The sequence below is a fragment of the Rhamphochromis sp. 'chilingali' genome (assembly GCF_963969265.1).
Source record: "Rhamphochromis sp. 'chilingali' genome assembly, chromosome: 4".
NCBI lineage: Eukaryota > Metazoa > Chordata > Actinopteri > Cichliformes > Cichlidae > Rhamphochromis > Rhamphochromis sp. 'chilingali'.
This window is the reverse complement of record NC_137948.1, coordinates 29,809,506-29,828,023: the sequence shown is the minus strand read 5'-3', so window position 1 is coordinate 29,828,023 and position 18,518 is coordinate 29,809,506. Positions and strand designations below refer to the sequence as shown.

The 18,518-nt window shown below is 42.6% G+C and overlaps 1 protein-coding gene across 1 annotated transcript in view; it reads left to right on the top strand.

Moving 5' to 3' along the window:
- LOC308395572 (voltage-dependent T-type calcium channel subunit alpha-1H-like) overlaps window positions 1-18,518 on the top strand; it is a 60,813-nt gene that overhangs the window by 13,528 nt on the left and 28,767 nt on the right. The window contains exons 3-11 of the mRNA XM_080880487.1: window positions 911-1,004; window positions 1,171-1,304; window positions 1,701-1,798; window positions 3,013-3,172; window positions 7,238-7,550; window positions 7,648-7,740; window positions 7,840-8,407; window positions 12,422-12,774; window positions 18,165-18,316. Of these exons, the coding sequence (XP_080736613.1) occupies window positions 911-1,004; window positions 1,171-1,304; window positions 1,701-1,798; window positions 3,013-3,172; window positions 7,238-7,550; window positions 7,648-7,740; window positions 7,840-8,407; window positions 12,422-12,774; window positions 18,165-18,316 (1,965 nt within the window). The remainder of the gene's footprint in view (window positions 1-910; window positions 1,005-1,170; window positions 1,305-1,700; window positions 1,799-3,012; window positions 3,173-7,237; window positions 7,551-7,647; window positions 7,741-7,839; window positions 8,408-12,421; window positions 12,775-18,164; window positions 18,317-18,518) is intronic.

Below are 18,518 nucleotides of genomic sequence, written 5' to 3'. Positions count from 1 at the left end.
CTATCCAATTAAGGCTGAAACGCCAAAAAGCTGTCTGAGCACTTCCTTCTTTGTGGCAAGCCCCTCCCACCCAACGTATGTTTCTAATGTACTTAAACAAAGTCAAGGCTGACTTTTGGCTCCAGGTGGCTCCTAGCACACTCTTGTTCTTCCTACATGCACCTTACTTCTAATATATTATTTTATACTCTTTTTACTACTCAGCAAAATTGGACTGAAGACATAAATGATTGCCAAAAGTCTTCCACCACAGCTAAGATTAGGACTGAAAGTCCAGAAAGGACACAGGAGTGTAGTTCCCTCTTACGCAGCTTGAATGATAATAAACTGAAATGTTATCGTGGATTTTGTTGTCATTTTGCCAATGCCAGCTTTAAATGAGACAAGCAGGCAGTAGTGTACTTATCTCCTCTGCTCCTGTGATTGGCTGAGACTGCCATCAGTCACCCTAAAGCAGGGATGTCAAACTCGTTTGGACCAGACCAGTAAATTCTCTTTTATATCAATGTAGAGGCATTTAACTGCACACTTAATCCCTGAGAAATCTTATTATGAGAAGTGCAAATTTCAACAGTCCGTCTCAGTTTGTCTACATTACAAATGTGGAAATAGACAAAAGAAGTTGAAAAACAGCAACTTTAGTATCATTTAATTGTCTATTACTTTACTGTGGTGTAGTATGAACGGCAATGAGAGAGGTCTTTATCAACAGGAAAAGTTCAACATCTATGATGAAGCCTTTTAGTGGACCAGAATGAGTCTTCGCCAGGCCAGTTCTGGTCCTTGGACCTTATGTTTGACACCTCTGCCCTAAAGTTTACAAGCACAGCTTCATTAAACGTGTTCATTTTGTTGCTTTAATCAGTGTTCAGACTCTCTGTCGATGTGTTGATCCTTAACCGTGCCTCACGTGGTTCGAGCGTGTGAGCATTTTGGCCATCCTGCTCAACTGCGTGACTCTAGGGATGTTCCAGCCTTGTGGCCACACCCCCTATTTTCTGCAGGTAAAGCACGCTCACACACACATAATCTGAAATTGCAGACTAATTATATTCCACTGTCACACTTCATTATCAAAGGTCTGAAAAGTTTTTCCAATAACATTTTTCTTCCCCCCCCCCCGCTTAATCAGTTAATCCTCTGGGTCTCCGTGTGTGTGTTTGTGTGCAGGCTTTGGATGATGGCATCTTTGTGTTCTTTGCTGGAGAAATGGTTGTGAAGATGGTGGCTCTCGGGGTCATAGGTCAGAGCGGTTACCTAGGCGACACATGGAACAGATTGGACTTCTTCATTGTTATAGTGGGGTGAGTGCTTGACAGATGCGCACGCAGCCGACGCGCACTCACACGCAGGCGCGCCTGACATTAAATATGAGCCAAGAGTGTGTGTGTCTGTGTGTGTGCATGTGTGTGTGTGTATGTGTGTTTTGTGTAAAGCTTAGACACTTGTTTAATGCCAGTTAAATGTCAAGCGTGTGTGCGCGCGTGCTTAGACATATCAGTGGAAGTGTGTGTGTGTGTGATAGCTCCACAGAATGACAATCGTATCATTCGGTCATGAGAGACACAGACCTCGGTGATTGGTAGTTAAAAGGCTCTGTATCCCGGAGTTCTGCTAGAGTCTCTGTAGGCGTTCAGGGTCTGCCAAGGTCAGGCTGATCAGGATGCCGGTGACACAGCGGTGGCTTTCCCTCTGCGCAGAATGCTGGAGTACTCGCTGGACGGACACAACGTCAGCTTATCAGCTATCCGGACTGTTCGAGTTCTCCGCCCACTGCGAGCCATCAACAGAGTTCCCAGTGAGTCTTTCTCCTTTTATTTATTTATTTATTTTTGTCTTACCCCCCTCCCCTCCAGCATGCAGCTCACACAGAAACTGGGTTACTTTATTGTCTTTCATGGCTTTGACTGTACGTCCGCACAATGGGCTGAAACTGTGAGGCTGATTTAAAGTGCTGACTCAACCTTTGAAAGTGTGCCCGCATACAAGCTGGGTGAACAGTGCAGGAGAACAGTCGGGACAAGAGGACAGTGCAGCAGGTTAAAAATCCTCAAAGAGACCAGAGGGGAAACAACTAGGAGTCTTTTTTCCTGAGAGTGCAATTCAGCTGATTGATGCCTCGAAACAGAAGAAGTAGAGAAGGCTGCTGTGCAGGCCCGGGAGAGCATCACCAGAAAGCTTTTGGCGATATGTGCAGGGTGTAGACTCCAGAAAGCCACTGGCTGTTGGAAGAAATGTTAAATCTGATGATTTTGTAGTTTACGAAAACATGTCCAATCAGCTTCCCGCTCCCCTTTAATTGGAGCAGAAAGGGCCGTGATTCCTGCGCGGCTCATCCGATGTGGAAACACCTTAGCTGAGTGTCAGCAACATCGTTAGTCACAGCCGGGACGATGAAGAACGTGTCACCGTCCTTGCACGCTCTGACTAGATTGTAAATCCCACTTCATTTCTTTAACTTCCCGAGTTACGCACCTGCTGCAGCTCGCCCCGTGATGGATGCATGTGTAAATAAATCAGGACATTGTGAAACAAAGTCATGCGAATCATTGTGATGCTTGTGTTGTTCTTGATAGCTCACCGCACAAGTTGGCCAGCCAACTTTGTCTTTTTTTTTCTTTTTACTACACTTGGTGACCTTGCTGCGGCTCTCATTGAGTTCTTGTAAAATCGGAGAGTGTTTTTGAAGTAGGAACGAGTAGAGAAGAAGGAAGGAGGAAGATTTTGTATGTGCTCTCTTTAGGAGAGTGGAGTAAGAGCCAATTATCAGTGTTGCCATTCAGCTAATTGCACTGCCTGCGTTTTGTGCAGAATACATAAAGAGTCCTGTCTGGCCAACATTTACTGTGACTGACATTTTGCTAAAGTTTGCATTGACTTATTGCTGATCTTTGCTTGTCTGACTGTCTACCCTTCTGTGTTTATGCTGTGTGTGTGTGTGTGTGTGTGTGTGTGTGTGTGTGTGTGTGTGTGTGTGTGTGTGTGTGTGTGTGTGTGTGTGTGCACTGATAGGTATGCGCATTCTTGTGACCCTCCTGCTGGACACACTTCCTATGCTGGGAAACGTGTTGGCGCTCTGCTTCTTTGTCTTCTTCATCTTCGGCATCGTTGGCGTACAGCTGTGGGCGGGGCTACTGAGGAACCGCTGTTTCATGGGAGAGGATGTGAAGATGTGAGTTGCTATAGTGACCAGCCGATGTCACAGCACGAGTTGCGCCAGCTTTATTGCTCCAACCTGTCAAAAGTTTGTTCACAACTGATCAGCTTCTCTCTCTCCTTACTCGGGGATCGATATCACAGATGGGCTGATCTTGTTTGTTCTCTAATCAGCTCCGTCACGGAGGTGCTACATGCTTCCCGTTGGACACTTTGAGCATCAGGGATCACAAATCAAGGGATTTGGAAGGCTAAATAAATTTAGGGAGCTGTTATTCAGTGGCTGCCTCCGAGCGGCTGTTTCCACAGTAAAACCATCTGAGTTTGCTGTCACTCCGGTTCTCCCCCACACAATCCTTCATGTCACGCTCGATCACAGTCTAACTGATGATGTTACCGTCACTCCCACTCCCGCTTCCCGCTCACATGTTCACAAACATGACCACATATTATCACACAACATCAGATAACGTCTGTTTCGCCTTCTTAGATAGCAACTTGGACAACAATCAGTGATGGTGCTGTGGTGACGCATTGTTGTTGTGCCAAACATTCACTCATTTGATAATGAATTTGTGGTTCTTTCCAATAACTAACTTTATTTATACGGCAGCTTTACAAAGGAATCTGTGGTGATGCTGGAGAAGCAAAGACTGAAATTAATCTCTAGCAGCAGCAGCCTCGACCAAAAGTGCTCAGTGTCCTTATCTTAGTGTCTGTACAGTATTGTGCAGAAATCTTGAACCACCTCTTATTTCTTTATAATTTGCTTTCAAGGAGCCAGAATTTCTTGTAATTTTTTAAAAGTGGTCCATGAATCATACAAGTGAACTCAAGGGATGAATCAGTGTTTTGCGTACAAACAGCAGACAACTTATCAAAGACCCAATTCTAAATTGTATCTTTACACACTTTGTTACTAGCAGCCTGTCACAAAAACACATTATTTATTCCTATTTCTTTTCTAAAGTCTATGTAAAATGCCAAAGATAACACAGCTTGTGATGCATGAAGTAGTATTTTTGAACCACCAAGATCCCAAAGAGCTGTTAGCTGAAAACTTAGCATATCTCGCCGTGGTGTGCAGTGGGACCTTAAAAAATTGAGGAAACTGCACACAAGTGGAGGACCAAAGAAACAATGACTTGCCTGTAGCAGACAGTGTTTAAGATATGGTAAAAAAAATCCAAAGTCCACAGGACCTAAGAAATGCATCTGGACCTTCAGGTGATCCATCTACTGCTCACTAAAGAAATGTTCTCAGGTAGAAGGTGGATGTCAGATCAGGAGAAAGAGGTATTTGGTAATTTTTGGTTTCATCAATATGTATGCAAAAGGTCAAGATAAAGGTGCAACAGTAAGTGTCTACATGCATGACAATGATCCCAAACACACTGCTAATAAAAGCATATCTGGATAGAAAAACACATAATGAAACAGCGTCAGTCATGGATTGGCCTCCCCAGTGCTCATATTTCCTATTCTCCTAGCAAAAAATCTTTAAATGAAGAGTTACTTAAGAGTTGCACACTTAATGTACAACATCTGTATGAGGAAAGTCAATATGAAGGAGTTAGCTTTAGCAGGAGCCCACTGGGTCTGAGCACCTGGTTTCTAAATTATGGTGGTGGGATGTAAGGTTTATAAGATAATATATCCTAGTGCGTCCTCTTTAAATTCATTATGCATACGCTGAAGTTCAGAGAACCTGAAACAGATTGAGTTACCAGGGTCAATACTTGGTGACTTGTCGTGGGTCGAGTGAATCAACTTGAAGAAAAAATATGAACTCACAGTTTAGAAAAGGCAGCAAAGCAGAGGGAGTTAAATATACACCTTATTAAAACTGAATAACAATGATAACACACAATAAAACCACAGTGCAGGAAACAAACAAGCCCCTGTTTGAGCTTTTTAGGGGTATTTTTCTCCTTCAGTTACAATTATATAACATATTCATCACACTGGATGTAAAAAACATGACATGATCCACTGGCTTGAGTTCTCCGGTTCTGAAGCTTCTAGTTGAACATTTTATGGTAGATCTGATGGAGGACTGGACATTAGAACAAATGCAAATTAAAAGCACTTTCCACTTTTTTCTTCCTGAAGGCTACTGACCGCTATCAGCTTCATCTCCTTCATATCAGTTCTTATAGAATCTGCCTGGAAGCTAAAATCTGAGTCATGCTGAAAAAACACACGTTGAAACTCTGCTGCTCTTTGACTTTATTAAACAGCTGTGGCATCACCCAGCAGCGGGATAGAGGCCCTCCAAATTGCGAGCAATTTACGCAGGTGGCACAGCAGCGTAACTTCATTAATTATTTGCATCTTCTGGTGTGTCATTGTGATCTTACGTCGCCTTATTAACCTAAATGTTTTCTGCTCAGCAGCTGCGCAGATTCGCAGCTTCCACAGTGAAACGATTGGGAACAAAGCGTTCGTGCTCAGGATGGATCTGGCACCTTCAGAGCTGTCAGGGATACATTTTAATTTCAGCTGGTTTCTCCCAGAATCACTTTTTTTTTGTTTTTTTTACTGAGAGTTTTGCTGCTTAATGTAAGGACATTACTGCCAGAGTGGAATTTATCTGGGCGCTCATGGAGAGATGATAAACAAGGCAAAACACTGCCTCATTATGAAAACACAATACACATTTCATCACAACTTTAACTGAGCTCGTGCAAATATTAATATTTCCCAGATCTGCAAATAGTTATCAGCATAATCATAATGAGAAATGGAAAGAAATAACTCCTCAGCTGAAAGTATTTGGGTAAAGGGGCTAAACCTGGGGTGTTTTATTTTTCTTTGTGAGTCATCAGTGCTTCCTGGAGGTGATTTTGTTTAATCGTTACATTTTTTGAAATGTTATATCATCCAATCTTAAGCTTACATCATAAGTTCAAGAAGGCACGCAGCTCCAAGAGTCTGAATGCTCTGGCTTCTCTCTGGAGGAATCTGGGCGTTCAGATGGTTAAGATTGAATTCTGACACTGTAATTTTTACCAATAGAGTCGAGTGAGTGGATCATAGTTTGTTGTACAAGATTTTACAAAATGACATTTGCAAAATGATTTCCAGCTGTTTCACTTAATTTGCAACATAATGCGCACAGTTCAGCTGGAATTGCTTTCTGCTGCAGGAACAGCTCCTTTCCTTACCGTCTGCAGTAGTTGTTGAAGTTGTTAACCGACTCTCGCTTAGCCCACAAGTAGCCCACTGCACAGTATCCGGTACCATTTTAGCAAAACGAACCCTTCTCCAGTTTCATGTTCACTGTAAAGATTTTGATTTTTTCTGCTTCATAAACAACAAAATGACCTTTCCTGATAAGAAGTGAGGCAGCAGCGCTCCCCCGGGACCCTCCTCTACGCCACACATGATTGATTGCTTATCTCTCCAATGCACCCTCCCTGGCTTTTTTTTGCTTTTTCCCTTCATCTGTGTTTCCCTCTCTGTTTCCTCATTTCCTCCTTTAGCACCTCTGTGTGTTTCACACAGTCTTTCATTTCTTTCCCCAAGAAAACAGACCTTTGAAGGAAACAGTAGGTCAATAAAATGATTAATCTTTTTGAAAACCATTCGAATCCAACCCAGCAACTCAGCGTTTGTGTTTGAGGTCCGCTCCGTGTTACTCGTGCTTGATGCTGGCTTACTCGTGAGATCTGTGCAGCCGGGGCCAAATACAACTTCCTTTCTGCCATTGTTCAGAATTAACTTCATGCAATTTAAAAAACACAACACGCACACATGTACACACACATCCATGAGCCATAATGGGAGACATTTTTCTTCACGCAGTTTTGTTGTCATAAATACCCACTCTCACATTACACTCATTACTCTGCAGCTGAAGTAGTTACCAAGAAATGCACTGTTTACTTCAGTTTAAGTATCATTTGACAAAAACAGTTTAATCATTTTTGAAAAGGTGATTTTGAAAGAAATGGTATGTTATTTGTTTGTTGGCAGTAAAGAAAACAATCAACATTTTTTGTTGTCCTCTTATATTCGGTTATGCTTACACGAAGCGAAATCTAACATCTGTTCACTCATGAAACTTCTTCTTCTTTAGGAAATATAACATTTCCTTCCTGAATGGTTACTATCGGCCCGACGGCACAGACGACCACCCTTTCATCTGCTCCATGGAAAGAGAAAACGGGATGCTCCGGTGCTCTGATGTGCCTCGTCGCCGAGTAGGCAGGACTTCCTGCTTGCTGGATGCTGGGGAGGCCCTACCAGAGATGGGCCTTAGAGTAGATGAGCCCGGGTCTTGTGTGAACTGGTATCAGTATTACAATGAGTGTCGTGCTGGGGAATTGAACCCACACAAAGGAGCTATTAACTTTGATAACATTGGATATGCCTGGATTGCCATTTTTCAGGTAAATGTCTCCAGGATTAATCGCAGGAATCTGATTGGTTACCATGAGGTGCACACTACATATTGCTGTTGTTGACTGTGTGCATGTTTTCATTCAGGTAATTACTCTTGAGGGTTGGGTAGACATCATGTACTATGTCATGGACGCACATTCTTTCTACAACTTCATCTACTTCATTTTCCTCATTATAGTGAGTACATGCTTATAGCACAAATGGCCACACACACATCCATATATATACACATAAAAAATTATACTTATTGTATGTGACGTGTGTCGTCCTCTGTAGGTGGGCTCCTTCTTCATGATCAACCTGTGCCTGGTCGTAATAGCAACGCAGTTTTCTGAAACGAAACAGAGAGAACACGCCTTAATGAAGTCAGAGCAGCGCGCCCGCCAGCTCCATCAGTCGGCCTCCACGCTGGCCAGCGATAGCCAACCAGGGAGCTGCTACGAGGAGATCATCCGTTACCTGGCGCACCTGGGCCGTAAGGCTTGGCGACGGCTCTCCCGCTGCTACGCTCAGACGCGCGCGCGCTTTCGCTGCTCGTGCGCGTGCCACAGAGAGCAAGGTGGCGGATCTGCCAGGGGCGGTGGGGCCGGGGAGATGAACGGTCTCGCCCACCGGCACTCAGGCCACGCCCCTAATGACTTGTCACACCTTCATCAGCTTTATCATCATCATCACCAAAACCATCAGCCTCAGACTGACCCCGCCGTCAGTAATGGAGGCAACGGCTTTAATTATCCCTTCATAGCGCCCCTCTTCAGTCACCGGGATGCAAAGGACCAGGACCAAAAGAGGCTGGTTGCTACGGAGACCGGCAACAGACTGCCGCAGCTGGTGCTGGAGCACGGTGAGGATGAAGGGATGTGTGTGAATGTTTGAAAGTGTGTGAATCACAGTGTCACACTCTGACTATGTGTGGAAGCAGTGAGTGTCCAGGATTAAAGGCTTTAAAATTCCCATAGACTGTATGTAAAAGATGGACATGATGAACATTTTCCATGAAAAGTGTGACGCAAACCAGAAACGGGAACTCTTTTCCTTTGAACCAAAAGTTTCAACTCTTGAAATGGACATTGAAATGTGTTGATTGCTTACAAATTAGCAGTAAGGAAGCACTTTTACTTTGACTGTGAGCATTGTCGATTTCCGGTTTGTGCTGCACTTTTTCAACTTCCACTACAACTCAGAGAGTAAGTGGCAACTGTTTGCAGGCCAGCAAAGCAATCTGTTAGCGACCAAAGTAAATGCATGGATGTTTTGGGAGGAGTACCACGATTTCACCTGGAGGAAGACAGCAACTTCCATCCAGCTGGGGAAAACACATTTTTCCGTAGTGACTGGAGCTTGCTAGGAGGTTGCAGACTGGTCTCTAGGCCTGTGTGACTGAGGCCCTAGCAACTGTCATCTTGGTATTTTCAAACCTGGCGTGACGAGTGTGGGGTGGCTCTGAGACCTTTATTATCATTGGCTTGTGTCTTGGTGAAGCATTTCTTACTTCATCCCATTTTTTAACCCTAATGAAAGACCTTAATTTACAAAATGTCATCATGAGTTATTAAATAAGACTTGAAACTATCAACTGAGCCTGTAATCTAATCAGGACAGGGATCATCACAAGCCAAGGGCAGTTTTCCAGTAGATTTCCTTATGCCATGTACATCTTTTTGCAACCATAACGCAGGTTTAAGACAGCTCCACATTGGCTTCAGTTTTCAAACCTGGAAAGTACAATAAGTCCATCTTTTAATACAGTCTATGATTACTCCCCTGTTTTGCTGTTGTTCGTTTGAATAATCTTTGTTTTTGTTTAATTTGAGAAATGATCTCTGGCAGTCCCAAATTAACCAAGAATACATCTTCCCACTTGCCCTCAGCTGTATTTCAAATTCAGATCACTTCAGATTTATTTAGCGAAACTTTGATATCTGTGCGACATTCATCACCTTTAACACTGCGCAGGCACATTTAATTTTCTTTTCGGAGCTCAAAGCAGTATGATAAAAGAAGCAGAGCCACTGTCTGTTACAGTCTGAACACATTTTTATGCACTGAAAAGGCGAGCAGAATTCAATAACGCTGTGTGTGCCTTATACAAGACGACACTCAGAGGTATTATAATTCAAATTCTTGTGGCTACACTGAACATGTAACGTATGCAAGTTCATGCAGCAGCCACACGCTTCCACTATAATCAATATGGCTGGCAAATCAGCTGCGTAAATGTGTAAATGCTATGGAGAGCCACTCTGCAAACAGAAAAAAGACCAGCCTCCTCTTTTTTTTCCTTGTTCTTTTGCAGAGTGTTGGATCATAAAGTGTTCATATATATGAATGCTTTTTATTTTGCCAGTACCAGCTGGCAGTTTCATAGTAACTTTATACCTTACGTCATCCACTGCAGTCTGTAGTCTTACCCATGTCGCACAAACTTAGTGAAAAATGTGAAGTTTCAGAGCGCTGTGCAGACACGACACAATCCCGAAACAAAACTCCCCGTCTGGTTTCACCTCTGCCTCACACAGCACTGCAGGAGCTAAAAGATAAGCTTGTGTTTACCGTAGCCTGAGCATTATCCATGTAATGAGATGATGTATGTGACAAAAGGAGGACCATATGTTTACAGCAGTTTTAAAATGCCATGAACAATCATGCTGTTAAAAAACATCAAGCAAGTGCCGTCATTCCTCACAACAGCAAAGCTTTGAGAAAAAACTGGAAGATCATTCAGATGATCTGTTGTACTATTCAAGCCTAAAGGTTGAAGTGTCTCCAGACAATTGATCCAAAACATTTCTCACCGGTCTAACCTTTTTATCTACATCTTCTCCTTTGTGGGGCCTTGCGTGCTTGATTCCCTGAAATCTCTGTGGAGAGATGGGATGCAAATATATTCAGGAAGATGACTTGTAGCAGAATACTGAAGATCTTTTAACAAGATTCTTTGCCTTATATGGGATAACCTGAAAACCTTTGAAACTATGCATATTTATTTTCCCACATCGACACATCGAGCATTGCTGAAAGCAGCATAAAAATGCAGAACTGTGCAAAAGTCTTGACCCGTCCGTTTTTTTTAAAGTGGTCTTGAACAATGGTTCTCTGGGCTCTCTGAAGATCTTTCAAAGTTTTTATTCAGACTAAAAAGAAAAAACAAACCTCATTTCAGATCAGTCCTAGCACCTGACCGTCTTTACAGGAATTCTTTCTTTAAGAGCCTGATCATTCAGGGATGAAAACACCTAACTCAAGAGATGGACCAGTGCTGGATCTGTGCATTTCAGACAACTTAGCAATGAGCCATTTTAAAACTATATCTTTAGGCACTTTAGTTAAAGCTATGAGAAATGCCAAAGATAACACAGTTTGACAGTCATAAAATAATATTTGTGCTCCAACAAGAGCCATTAGTCAAAAACTTGGCATATCCCAGCATGGTGTGCAGTGTATCCTTTAAAAATGTCTGGAAACGGGTCAAGTGCAGGACAAAAGAAGAAATGGCAGGCCTGTCTACAGCGGATAAACAGTGTCTGAAAGTTTTGTCCTTAAGAAATGGGAGGGAAGAAAATCCAACAAAGACCAGACACAGGACCTGCAAGATGTATCTGGACCTTCAGCTGATCCATTTACTATTCACTGAACCCTCGAAATGGTCTCAGTGGAAAGATGGCTGTCAAGAAGCCATACTTAAGGAAGAGAAAGAGAGAGACAAGACTGAAGTATGAAAATTACACAAGAACTGGACTGTAAAAAATATGGTTCAAATCATCGCCAGGATCAGAGGAGGCGACAGAAAGAAATGAGAGGTGGCTCGAGATTTTTCACATAAAAAAAAACTCTGCCAGACAATGTTGAATTACACATATAATTTCTAAGACAAGAACTTAATTTAAAAGCATACTCCATAAAACTGTACTCTCACTAAACTCGAAGATTCACTTGGGAGAAACAAAAATATATGGTCAACATCAAAGCAGCAGAGGCCAAGATATCCTGTCTTTTAATTCCCAGTATGAGTCATGTTCCAAAAACACATTGCGACTCCACAGCCCAGTTGGTAACGCAGCCTTTTCATTAAAATTTTGTTATCTCAAAGTCCAAGCTGAATTAATCCGGGTAATCCTGACATCATCAGGGTCCCCCCCTTCCACGGCTCCCTGCGTGTTTCACAGCACTTTAAGCATCCGTTTTCACATATCAGCGTTTAATACACTTCAGTGATGCAATAAATTCCGACTGTAGTTGGAGAACTTTGTAGCAGAAGTCATTCAGCGTGGTGCTACGTGGAAGCCACCCACATCTCCTGATTAGTGTATTTCCTGTGTATGTAGTGAAGTCAGTCATTTTCAACAAGTCTGCCTTGAAGGCAGTTTTATCTATATACGCGCGCGCGCGCACACACCGCAGAACGACCAGATTGGATTTACTATATCAGTCTCCAGTGAAACATGAATTTGTTGTAATTGTGATGACAAGTGAACTGCTCGTGCTAGATTAGTGTTTGTTGTTATGTCGTTGGAGCATTCCTCCGGAGTGCCTTACTAATGAATTCTGCTGAAATCTTACCCCCTCAAGCTTCCTCCACCCTCACAAAACGCACATGCATACACACACACTTGAGCATCCTTGTTCTAATAACAGAGCTCTCCGTCTGCACAAAGCAACCCCCCCGCCCCCCACCCACTAGCACAGTGGTTTCCATGTTATTGAATTTTTGTTTCCCAGAAATGAAAAGAAACCCCTCTCCTTTGCTGAGCCGAGAATATATTAAATGACAGAGTGTCTGCATACAGAAGCGACGTTTTACTCTACCCTCGTGGATGCATGATTGATGTGGCCTCTCCTCTGATCTCTGTCTGTGCAGGAGGCTCTGCTGGGCATCCGGCGTTACTGTTGCCGGGCGAAGTCCCCGGAGAGTCCTCGGTATGCCCGTACTGCATCTACTACAACCAACTTAGTGACGGCGAAAATGTTAACGAGCAGCCTGAAGAGCAGCGCCACGGCCACTCGTGTCACAGTAACAGCCCGTGTCACTGTAGCAGCTCGTGCCTCAGTGACGCGCAGCTGTCTGAGCCAAAGAAGAGGCTGTGGGAGTGCGGCTGGGCGAGGCTCAGAACTAAACTGGAACTTATTGTTGGCAGCAGATACTTCAGCAGAGGAATCATGATTGCCATCCTTATTAATACTCTGTCGATGGGCATAGAGTACCACGAGCAGGTAAGTGTGCGCACGTGTGTGGGGTGCGCGCCTCTCGCAGATTGGCTGCGACTACAATTTGATTGAAAATTGATGCGCTAATCACCGTGTGCGGTGGAGTCAATAAACTTACCCTCCAATCAACACTTACAGCAGCGAGCATATGGGATCGCGGCGAGAGTGTGCGCATGTGTGTGTGTGAGAGACTGTGTGTGGGTGTGTGCAGGCATGTATCAGGAGATGGAGAAACTCATAAGACCTGAAGTGTTAATTAAAGCGTGACCCTGGGACAGGACGGGGGTGGGGCGGGGAGGGGGGCGGGGGCAGAGCGAGGAGAAGCGAGTGGATGAGTGAGGTGGAGAGGGAGGACAGATCTGACATTGTGATTGGCTGAAAGGCAGCGGGAGATTGTGTTTGGCCTATTTCCTGAACAATATGACAAATCTGGATGGCTTTAACTTCTCCGATAGCTAAAATTTAAGGATGAGAGCTGCCCTATTTTACCTATTTTATCCCTTTTGGCCCAAAATCAACAAAGAAGCAATGCGAATGAATATAATAAGTGAATGCATCCATCTTTTATCATCCAAAACTGTGACATACGCAAATAGCTTTACAGTTTCTTTTTGCCAGTGTTTCCTAATTTCAATCAGGATGACCAGTGCTGTTTATTCTGAAAAACCCTCTGAGAGCAGCTGTGTGTCATGCAGATGGCGCTGAGCATGCTCAGAGAAGCAGTTTCTCATGTGCACTCATTTGTTGGTTTAAGGAGCAGAGCAAAAGAAAAAAAAAACGGGGTCTATGTTCTCTGTAATTTCAAGAAATGTCACCAACTTCAATGATTTATTTCTTTCATGTACTTTTACTGTCGTAGTTATTGTACGACAGCAGCTCTGTGGCTCAGAGGTATAAACTATGTTAGACTTTATGCAGACTACTTGTTATTATGATTTGTGAATAATATTAACTCTTGTGCTTTGTTGACGTTGGCTTGACTTCGTCTTTGTTTGGGTCCCACAAACCCAGCTGCTGGGCAGAAAATATAAGATGTCAAATCCAGAGCGTTTGCTGTTAGCATGTTTTCCTGATCTTGTTAAAACCCAGCAATAATCCTGTTTAGTCTAATCTAACACAGTATGTAATACAGGATTATCTGTATGCACCGTACTGTGTAAAAGTCTTGAGCCACCTATCATTTGTTTATATTTTCCTTCCAAGGAGGAAGACTTTATTGAAAGTTTTAAAGAGGTCTTGAGCAACACTTGTTCAAGCTTTCTGAAGGTCTGTCAAAATCTTTCAAAGATCCACTTCACACTGACCTCTGAATCATTCAAGCATACAAAAAGGCATCTAACTGAAGTGATAAACCAGTGGTGTGTGTACACGTAACAGTCAAATGAAAAAATAGCAACCTAAAACAGATGAAAATCAAGCAAAAACCCAACACAGGACTTGAAAGTTACATCTGGAACTTCAGTTGATCCATTCAGTTGATAGCAGGACCAGCGGGCATGTGGTGGGGAGGTTAACTGGACAACTCGGCGGCCAGTCGGTTAGACAGAACAACAGATCTTTATTTGGCGTTAACAGCACAAGACCATACAAGTCAAGTCTCCATGGCTTTACCCTGTTCCTACATACATGTGCTGGGGTTAGTTAATTGCCTGCGCCAGCCTGTTACAATGGTAAGGTCTTTCTGAACAGATGCACGGAGAGCAGCATGGACTCACGGAGACTGTCCAGCTTCTACACTAATAGGACAACATCCCACTAGCATTGCTATACCACAATAAAAGGGTGTTAGACGGTGTGGGATCAGCTTGACAGAAAACAGAAAAAAAAGGAGAAACATCCAAAGACGGGCTTTGAATGTCCTTCAAGAAGCCCCCGAGAACTTTTCCTGAAGACAACTTAAAGAAATTAGACAAAAGCTTGTCAGAGAGTTCAGGCTGTGGTGAAGAATAAAGGTGGTCATGAACGATTATGTTTGTACTGCTATGACTGTACAAACTCTGTTTTTGCCCATTTTACACATTTTAATAAACTGCTGCACCTGTTTCCCATTTTTCTGGCAAAATATAAAGACGCAAAGGTGGGCCCAAGACTTTTGCACAGTACTGTGTGATATATTGGAAAAGACGCCTCATCAAGTGTGTGCGGGGCCTGGTTGAGTGTGCAGGTGAGGAAGTCCTACGTGGCATCATTTTAAAGATGGTGAACATGATTAGAGTGCTTTTGAAGTGGAAATTTTGGACTTTTGAAATCATTTATGCAAACAAATTACCACCAGATATTTATCTGTGAAAACGATTAGCACACATGGTATAAGTATGCCTTCAAAAAGCTTTCAAAATACTGTTTTGAAATTATTTTGCATGGTTGTGGACGAGTTTTTGTCATGGTCTTGTTGAACTTTTTGACCACTCTTCCAAGCAAACTGTTTGACGGCTTATTGCTCGTTCTGCCTGTTTCATAACATTTTAACGGGGTTCAAATCTCTTACGACAATTATCCTCATAAAAGGTCCCCTTCAGTTTTCCGACAGATGCCTCGCATTATCTTCAAGCACTCTTTGATGTGATGGAGAGAATTTGGCGTTGATTTAATTACTACAGGCTGCCCAGTCAGCAAAGGCAGCAAAGTGACCCCGAGCACTAATATTTCCACCGCTACGCTTCTCCTGAAAAGATGTCTTTGGTCTGCACCAAATGTCTCTTCTGTTACTGTAGCCAGTCGTCTCTGTATTTGTCTGTCCGGAGCACATTTAGTCCAAAAGGGCGGGTTTTGCCTTTATGTTCACCAGCTCAAATTTAGGCGACTGCACTCCTAAGAACATGCACTTTCATACCAACTTACCTGCAAATTCTTTGCAGCCAAATGACTGCTCTTTACAAAGGAGTGTTAGGGACACATTGAGAAAAAATATTATTGATCATTTTGGAGATTAAAGCCCTCTGCATAAAGCTTTGTGTACATGAGAACGTGAAATCGTACTGCAGAATCAGTTTTAGTTACAAGGAAATGATTTCTGTTTTATCACATAAACACAGTGAGGTGATGCGTATAAGGAATGTGAAGCTGTATCTGGCCAGAAGGAAAAAAACCCCACACAATATTGACCAGATGAAATAGCTGGCAGTGGACAGATGCAAGGTTGTCGACAGTTACAACCTCATGCAGTAAAGAGGATGTTGTATCACGAGACACGACAAGACAGCTGTTTAAGTTGTTTCACTGACTCATCTGCACGAGGCTTTTGTAGAGCCTCGGCAGCTATTGTGAAATGTGATCTCCACATTTTGGGTTTAATCTTAATTTAATAGTAAAATATCAACTACACTTTATTTGGCGATGATGTCATGAAGAAATTATGGTTAGTTTACTATGGCAACATTTGGACACTAACAGATTACACGCTCATTGTAATTACAGCTCAGCCTTGTAGCTCATCACATGAAGTACATCCTTGACTGTGTATAAGACACGAGCGTGATTAATAACTCCTGAATCATGATGGCTGAAATACCTCAGTTGCACTAATTAATGTTTTGTTCTTGTGTCCAGGCATGCAAGAGATATTGTTATATCATGTACTTACCAGATAGTGAATTATCTCACGCTATGATAATACAAACGCCCTTATAGTATTCTGTATAAAACTCCTTGCAGACTCGCTTGGATACCCGGACGATTTTCTGAAGGCTTTGGGGAGCTTTCTCGATCTTGGCATGATGACAGCACTTTAATAGCAAAGACAGCAGCAGACCCTCGATATCAGACAGACAGGTTGAGACAGGCTCCATCTGTGATTCCCTAATCATTGGCAACACAGATTTTAGTGTCATGCTTTTGAAGGGTTGACAAATGTAGGACTCTACTTATTTTATTTAACTTTTTCTTAATGACAGCTACCACTAAGGTAACGCCTAACATAGCCTAACCTAAAAACATCAGAAATTAGTACATTAAATGGACAAACGTGTTGGGCCACACCTCTTAATCACTTAATCTTAGTCAGTTGACACAGGTGTATAAAATCAAACACGTGGCTGCGCTGCACAAACATTTGTGAAAGAATGGATCGTTCTAAAGCGCTCATCGAGTTTGAGTGCGCCTAAAAATTAACTGCTCACCCCTGATATGTGTAGATGACCAAGTACTTTTGTTGTTTATGATGTGGGTTTTTGTCCCCCAGAAGAACAAATGCTGCATATTACGATATTACAGGGTTACAGATAATTTTATGAAGTTCTTCATTATAAAATAAATAATTATATTGGAACCCAGTGAGCATCTTTAAGACCGATATTTGCTGATTTAAGAGTCTGATAATTCTGGCAGAGGGTTCTTCCTGTTAAAAGGGAGTTTTTCTTTACCACTGTCGCCAAGTGCTTGCTCATATTAGTTTTCTCTGTATAATTGTAGTCTTTACCTTACAATATAAATCCTTTGAGGCAGCTGTTGTTGTGATCTGATGCTATAATAATACAATAAATTTGAACTGAACTCAAATAAAAAAAAATCAACATATCAGCCAGTATTATTTTTTTCAGACGCACAAACCATGAACAGATTTCTCTAACAATTTTTACGTGTAATCATCATTTATGGGTCCCTACTTAGATAATATGACAAAGCAGTTTAAAGCACAGTCGTGTTTTGTTGTGCTGTTTGGCTCACACATGAATTGGTGTGTATTGGTGTGACGCTAACGCAGCAGCCTGCACGTCCTCCTTCTGCTCTCCCTGCTTTCATGTCATCTCTCTCAACTGTTATGATAAAAGTGGAAAACAGGGACAGGCCTAACAGGGAATTTCCCCTCTGGTAGATAAACGATGAAATATTAACGTTTGTCACGTGGTTGAAGCGTGTTTCTCCTGTCGCTTCACTATAAATTCAGATACTGATAGACTGGCACATAGCTAGCAAGTTTAGAGGTTACTAGACTTTATTGGGTTAACTTTTTAATTCTGTTAAAAGAGGATCAAATGTTTGATTGTCCAAATGTGCAAAAAAAATGCATGTTTTTACATAACAGTGGGCCTTTATGGCAAATTGATCAGTAGAAAAATGTCCTGAAACAACTAAGTAACCAGCTATGTCCTTAAAAACAGGCTCTGAAACATTTTTTTTGTGGATTTTTTGGAATGAGGATACAAATTTAAGCTTTTTTTTTGTCATAAACCTAAAAAAATATCTGCAAAAAAGAACAGCAACAAAATCTGACCAGCTTTAATCCATGTAAACCCAAACTGAAGCCTTCACCAACATCTTGGAGATTCCTAACATGTTGAGTGCACTGAGCTCCGCGCTGTCTGTCTCTGTTTATTTGTTCATTTTTCTCTGTGCCCGTCCATCTCTGTACATCAATCTCTCCCTGTTTTCTCTCCACAAACACTGCACCTCTTCAGCCGCAGGAGCTGACAGATATTTTGGAGATCAGTAACATGGTGTTCACTAGTCTCTTCAGTCTCGAGATGCTGCTGAAGCTCCTGGCTCTCGGGCTCTTCGGCTACATCAAGAACCCTTACAACGGCTTTGACAGCGTCATTGTCATCATCAGGTGGGGGGAACTCTCTGTCTGTGTGTTTACCCCAAAAAGGGAATTCTTGTCATTAGTTATTCCTCCTGTTCTCACGTCTCGGGCTCTGCAGCTAAATCTCCCGAACTGCCAGCGATGCCGGTGCTGGCAGCTGAGCCAAGCGGTTGCACTCATAGTCCAGAGGGCCTGTATTCACTCCATTATGTAGTACTACAAGCTAAAT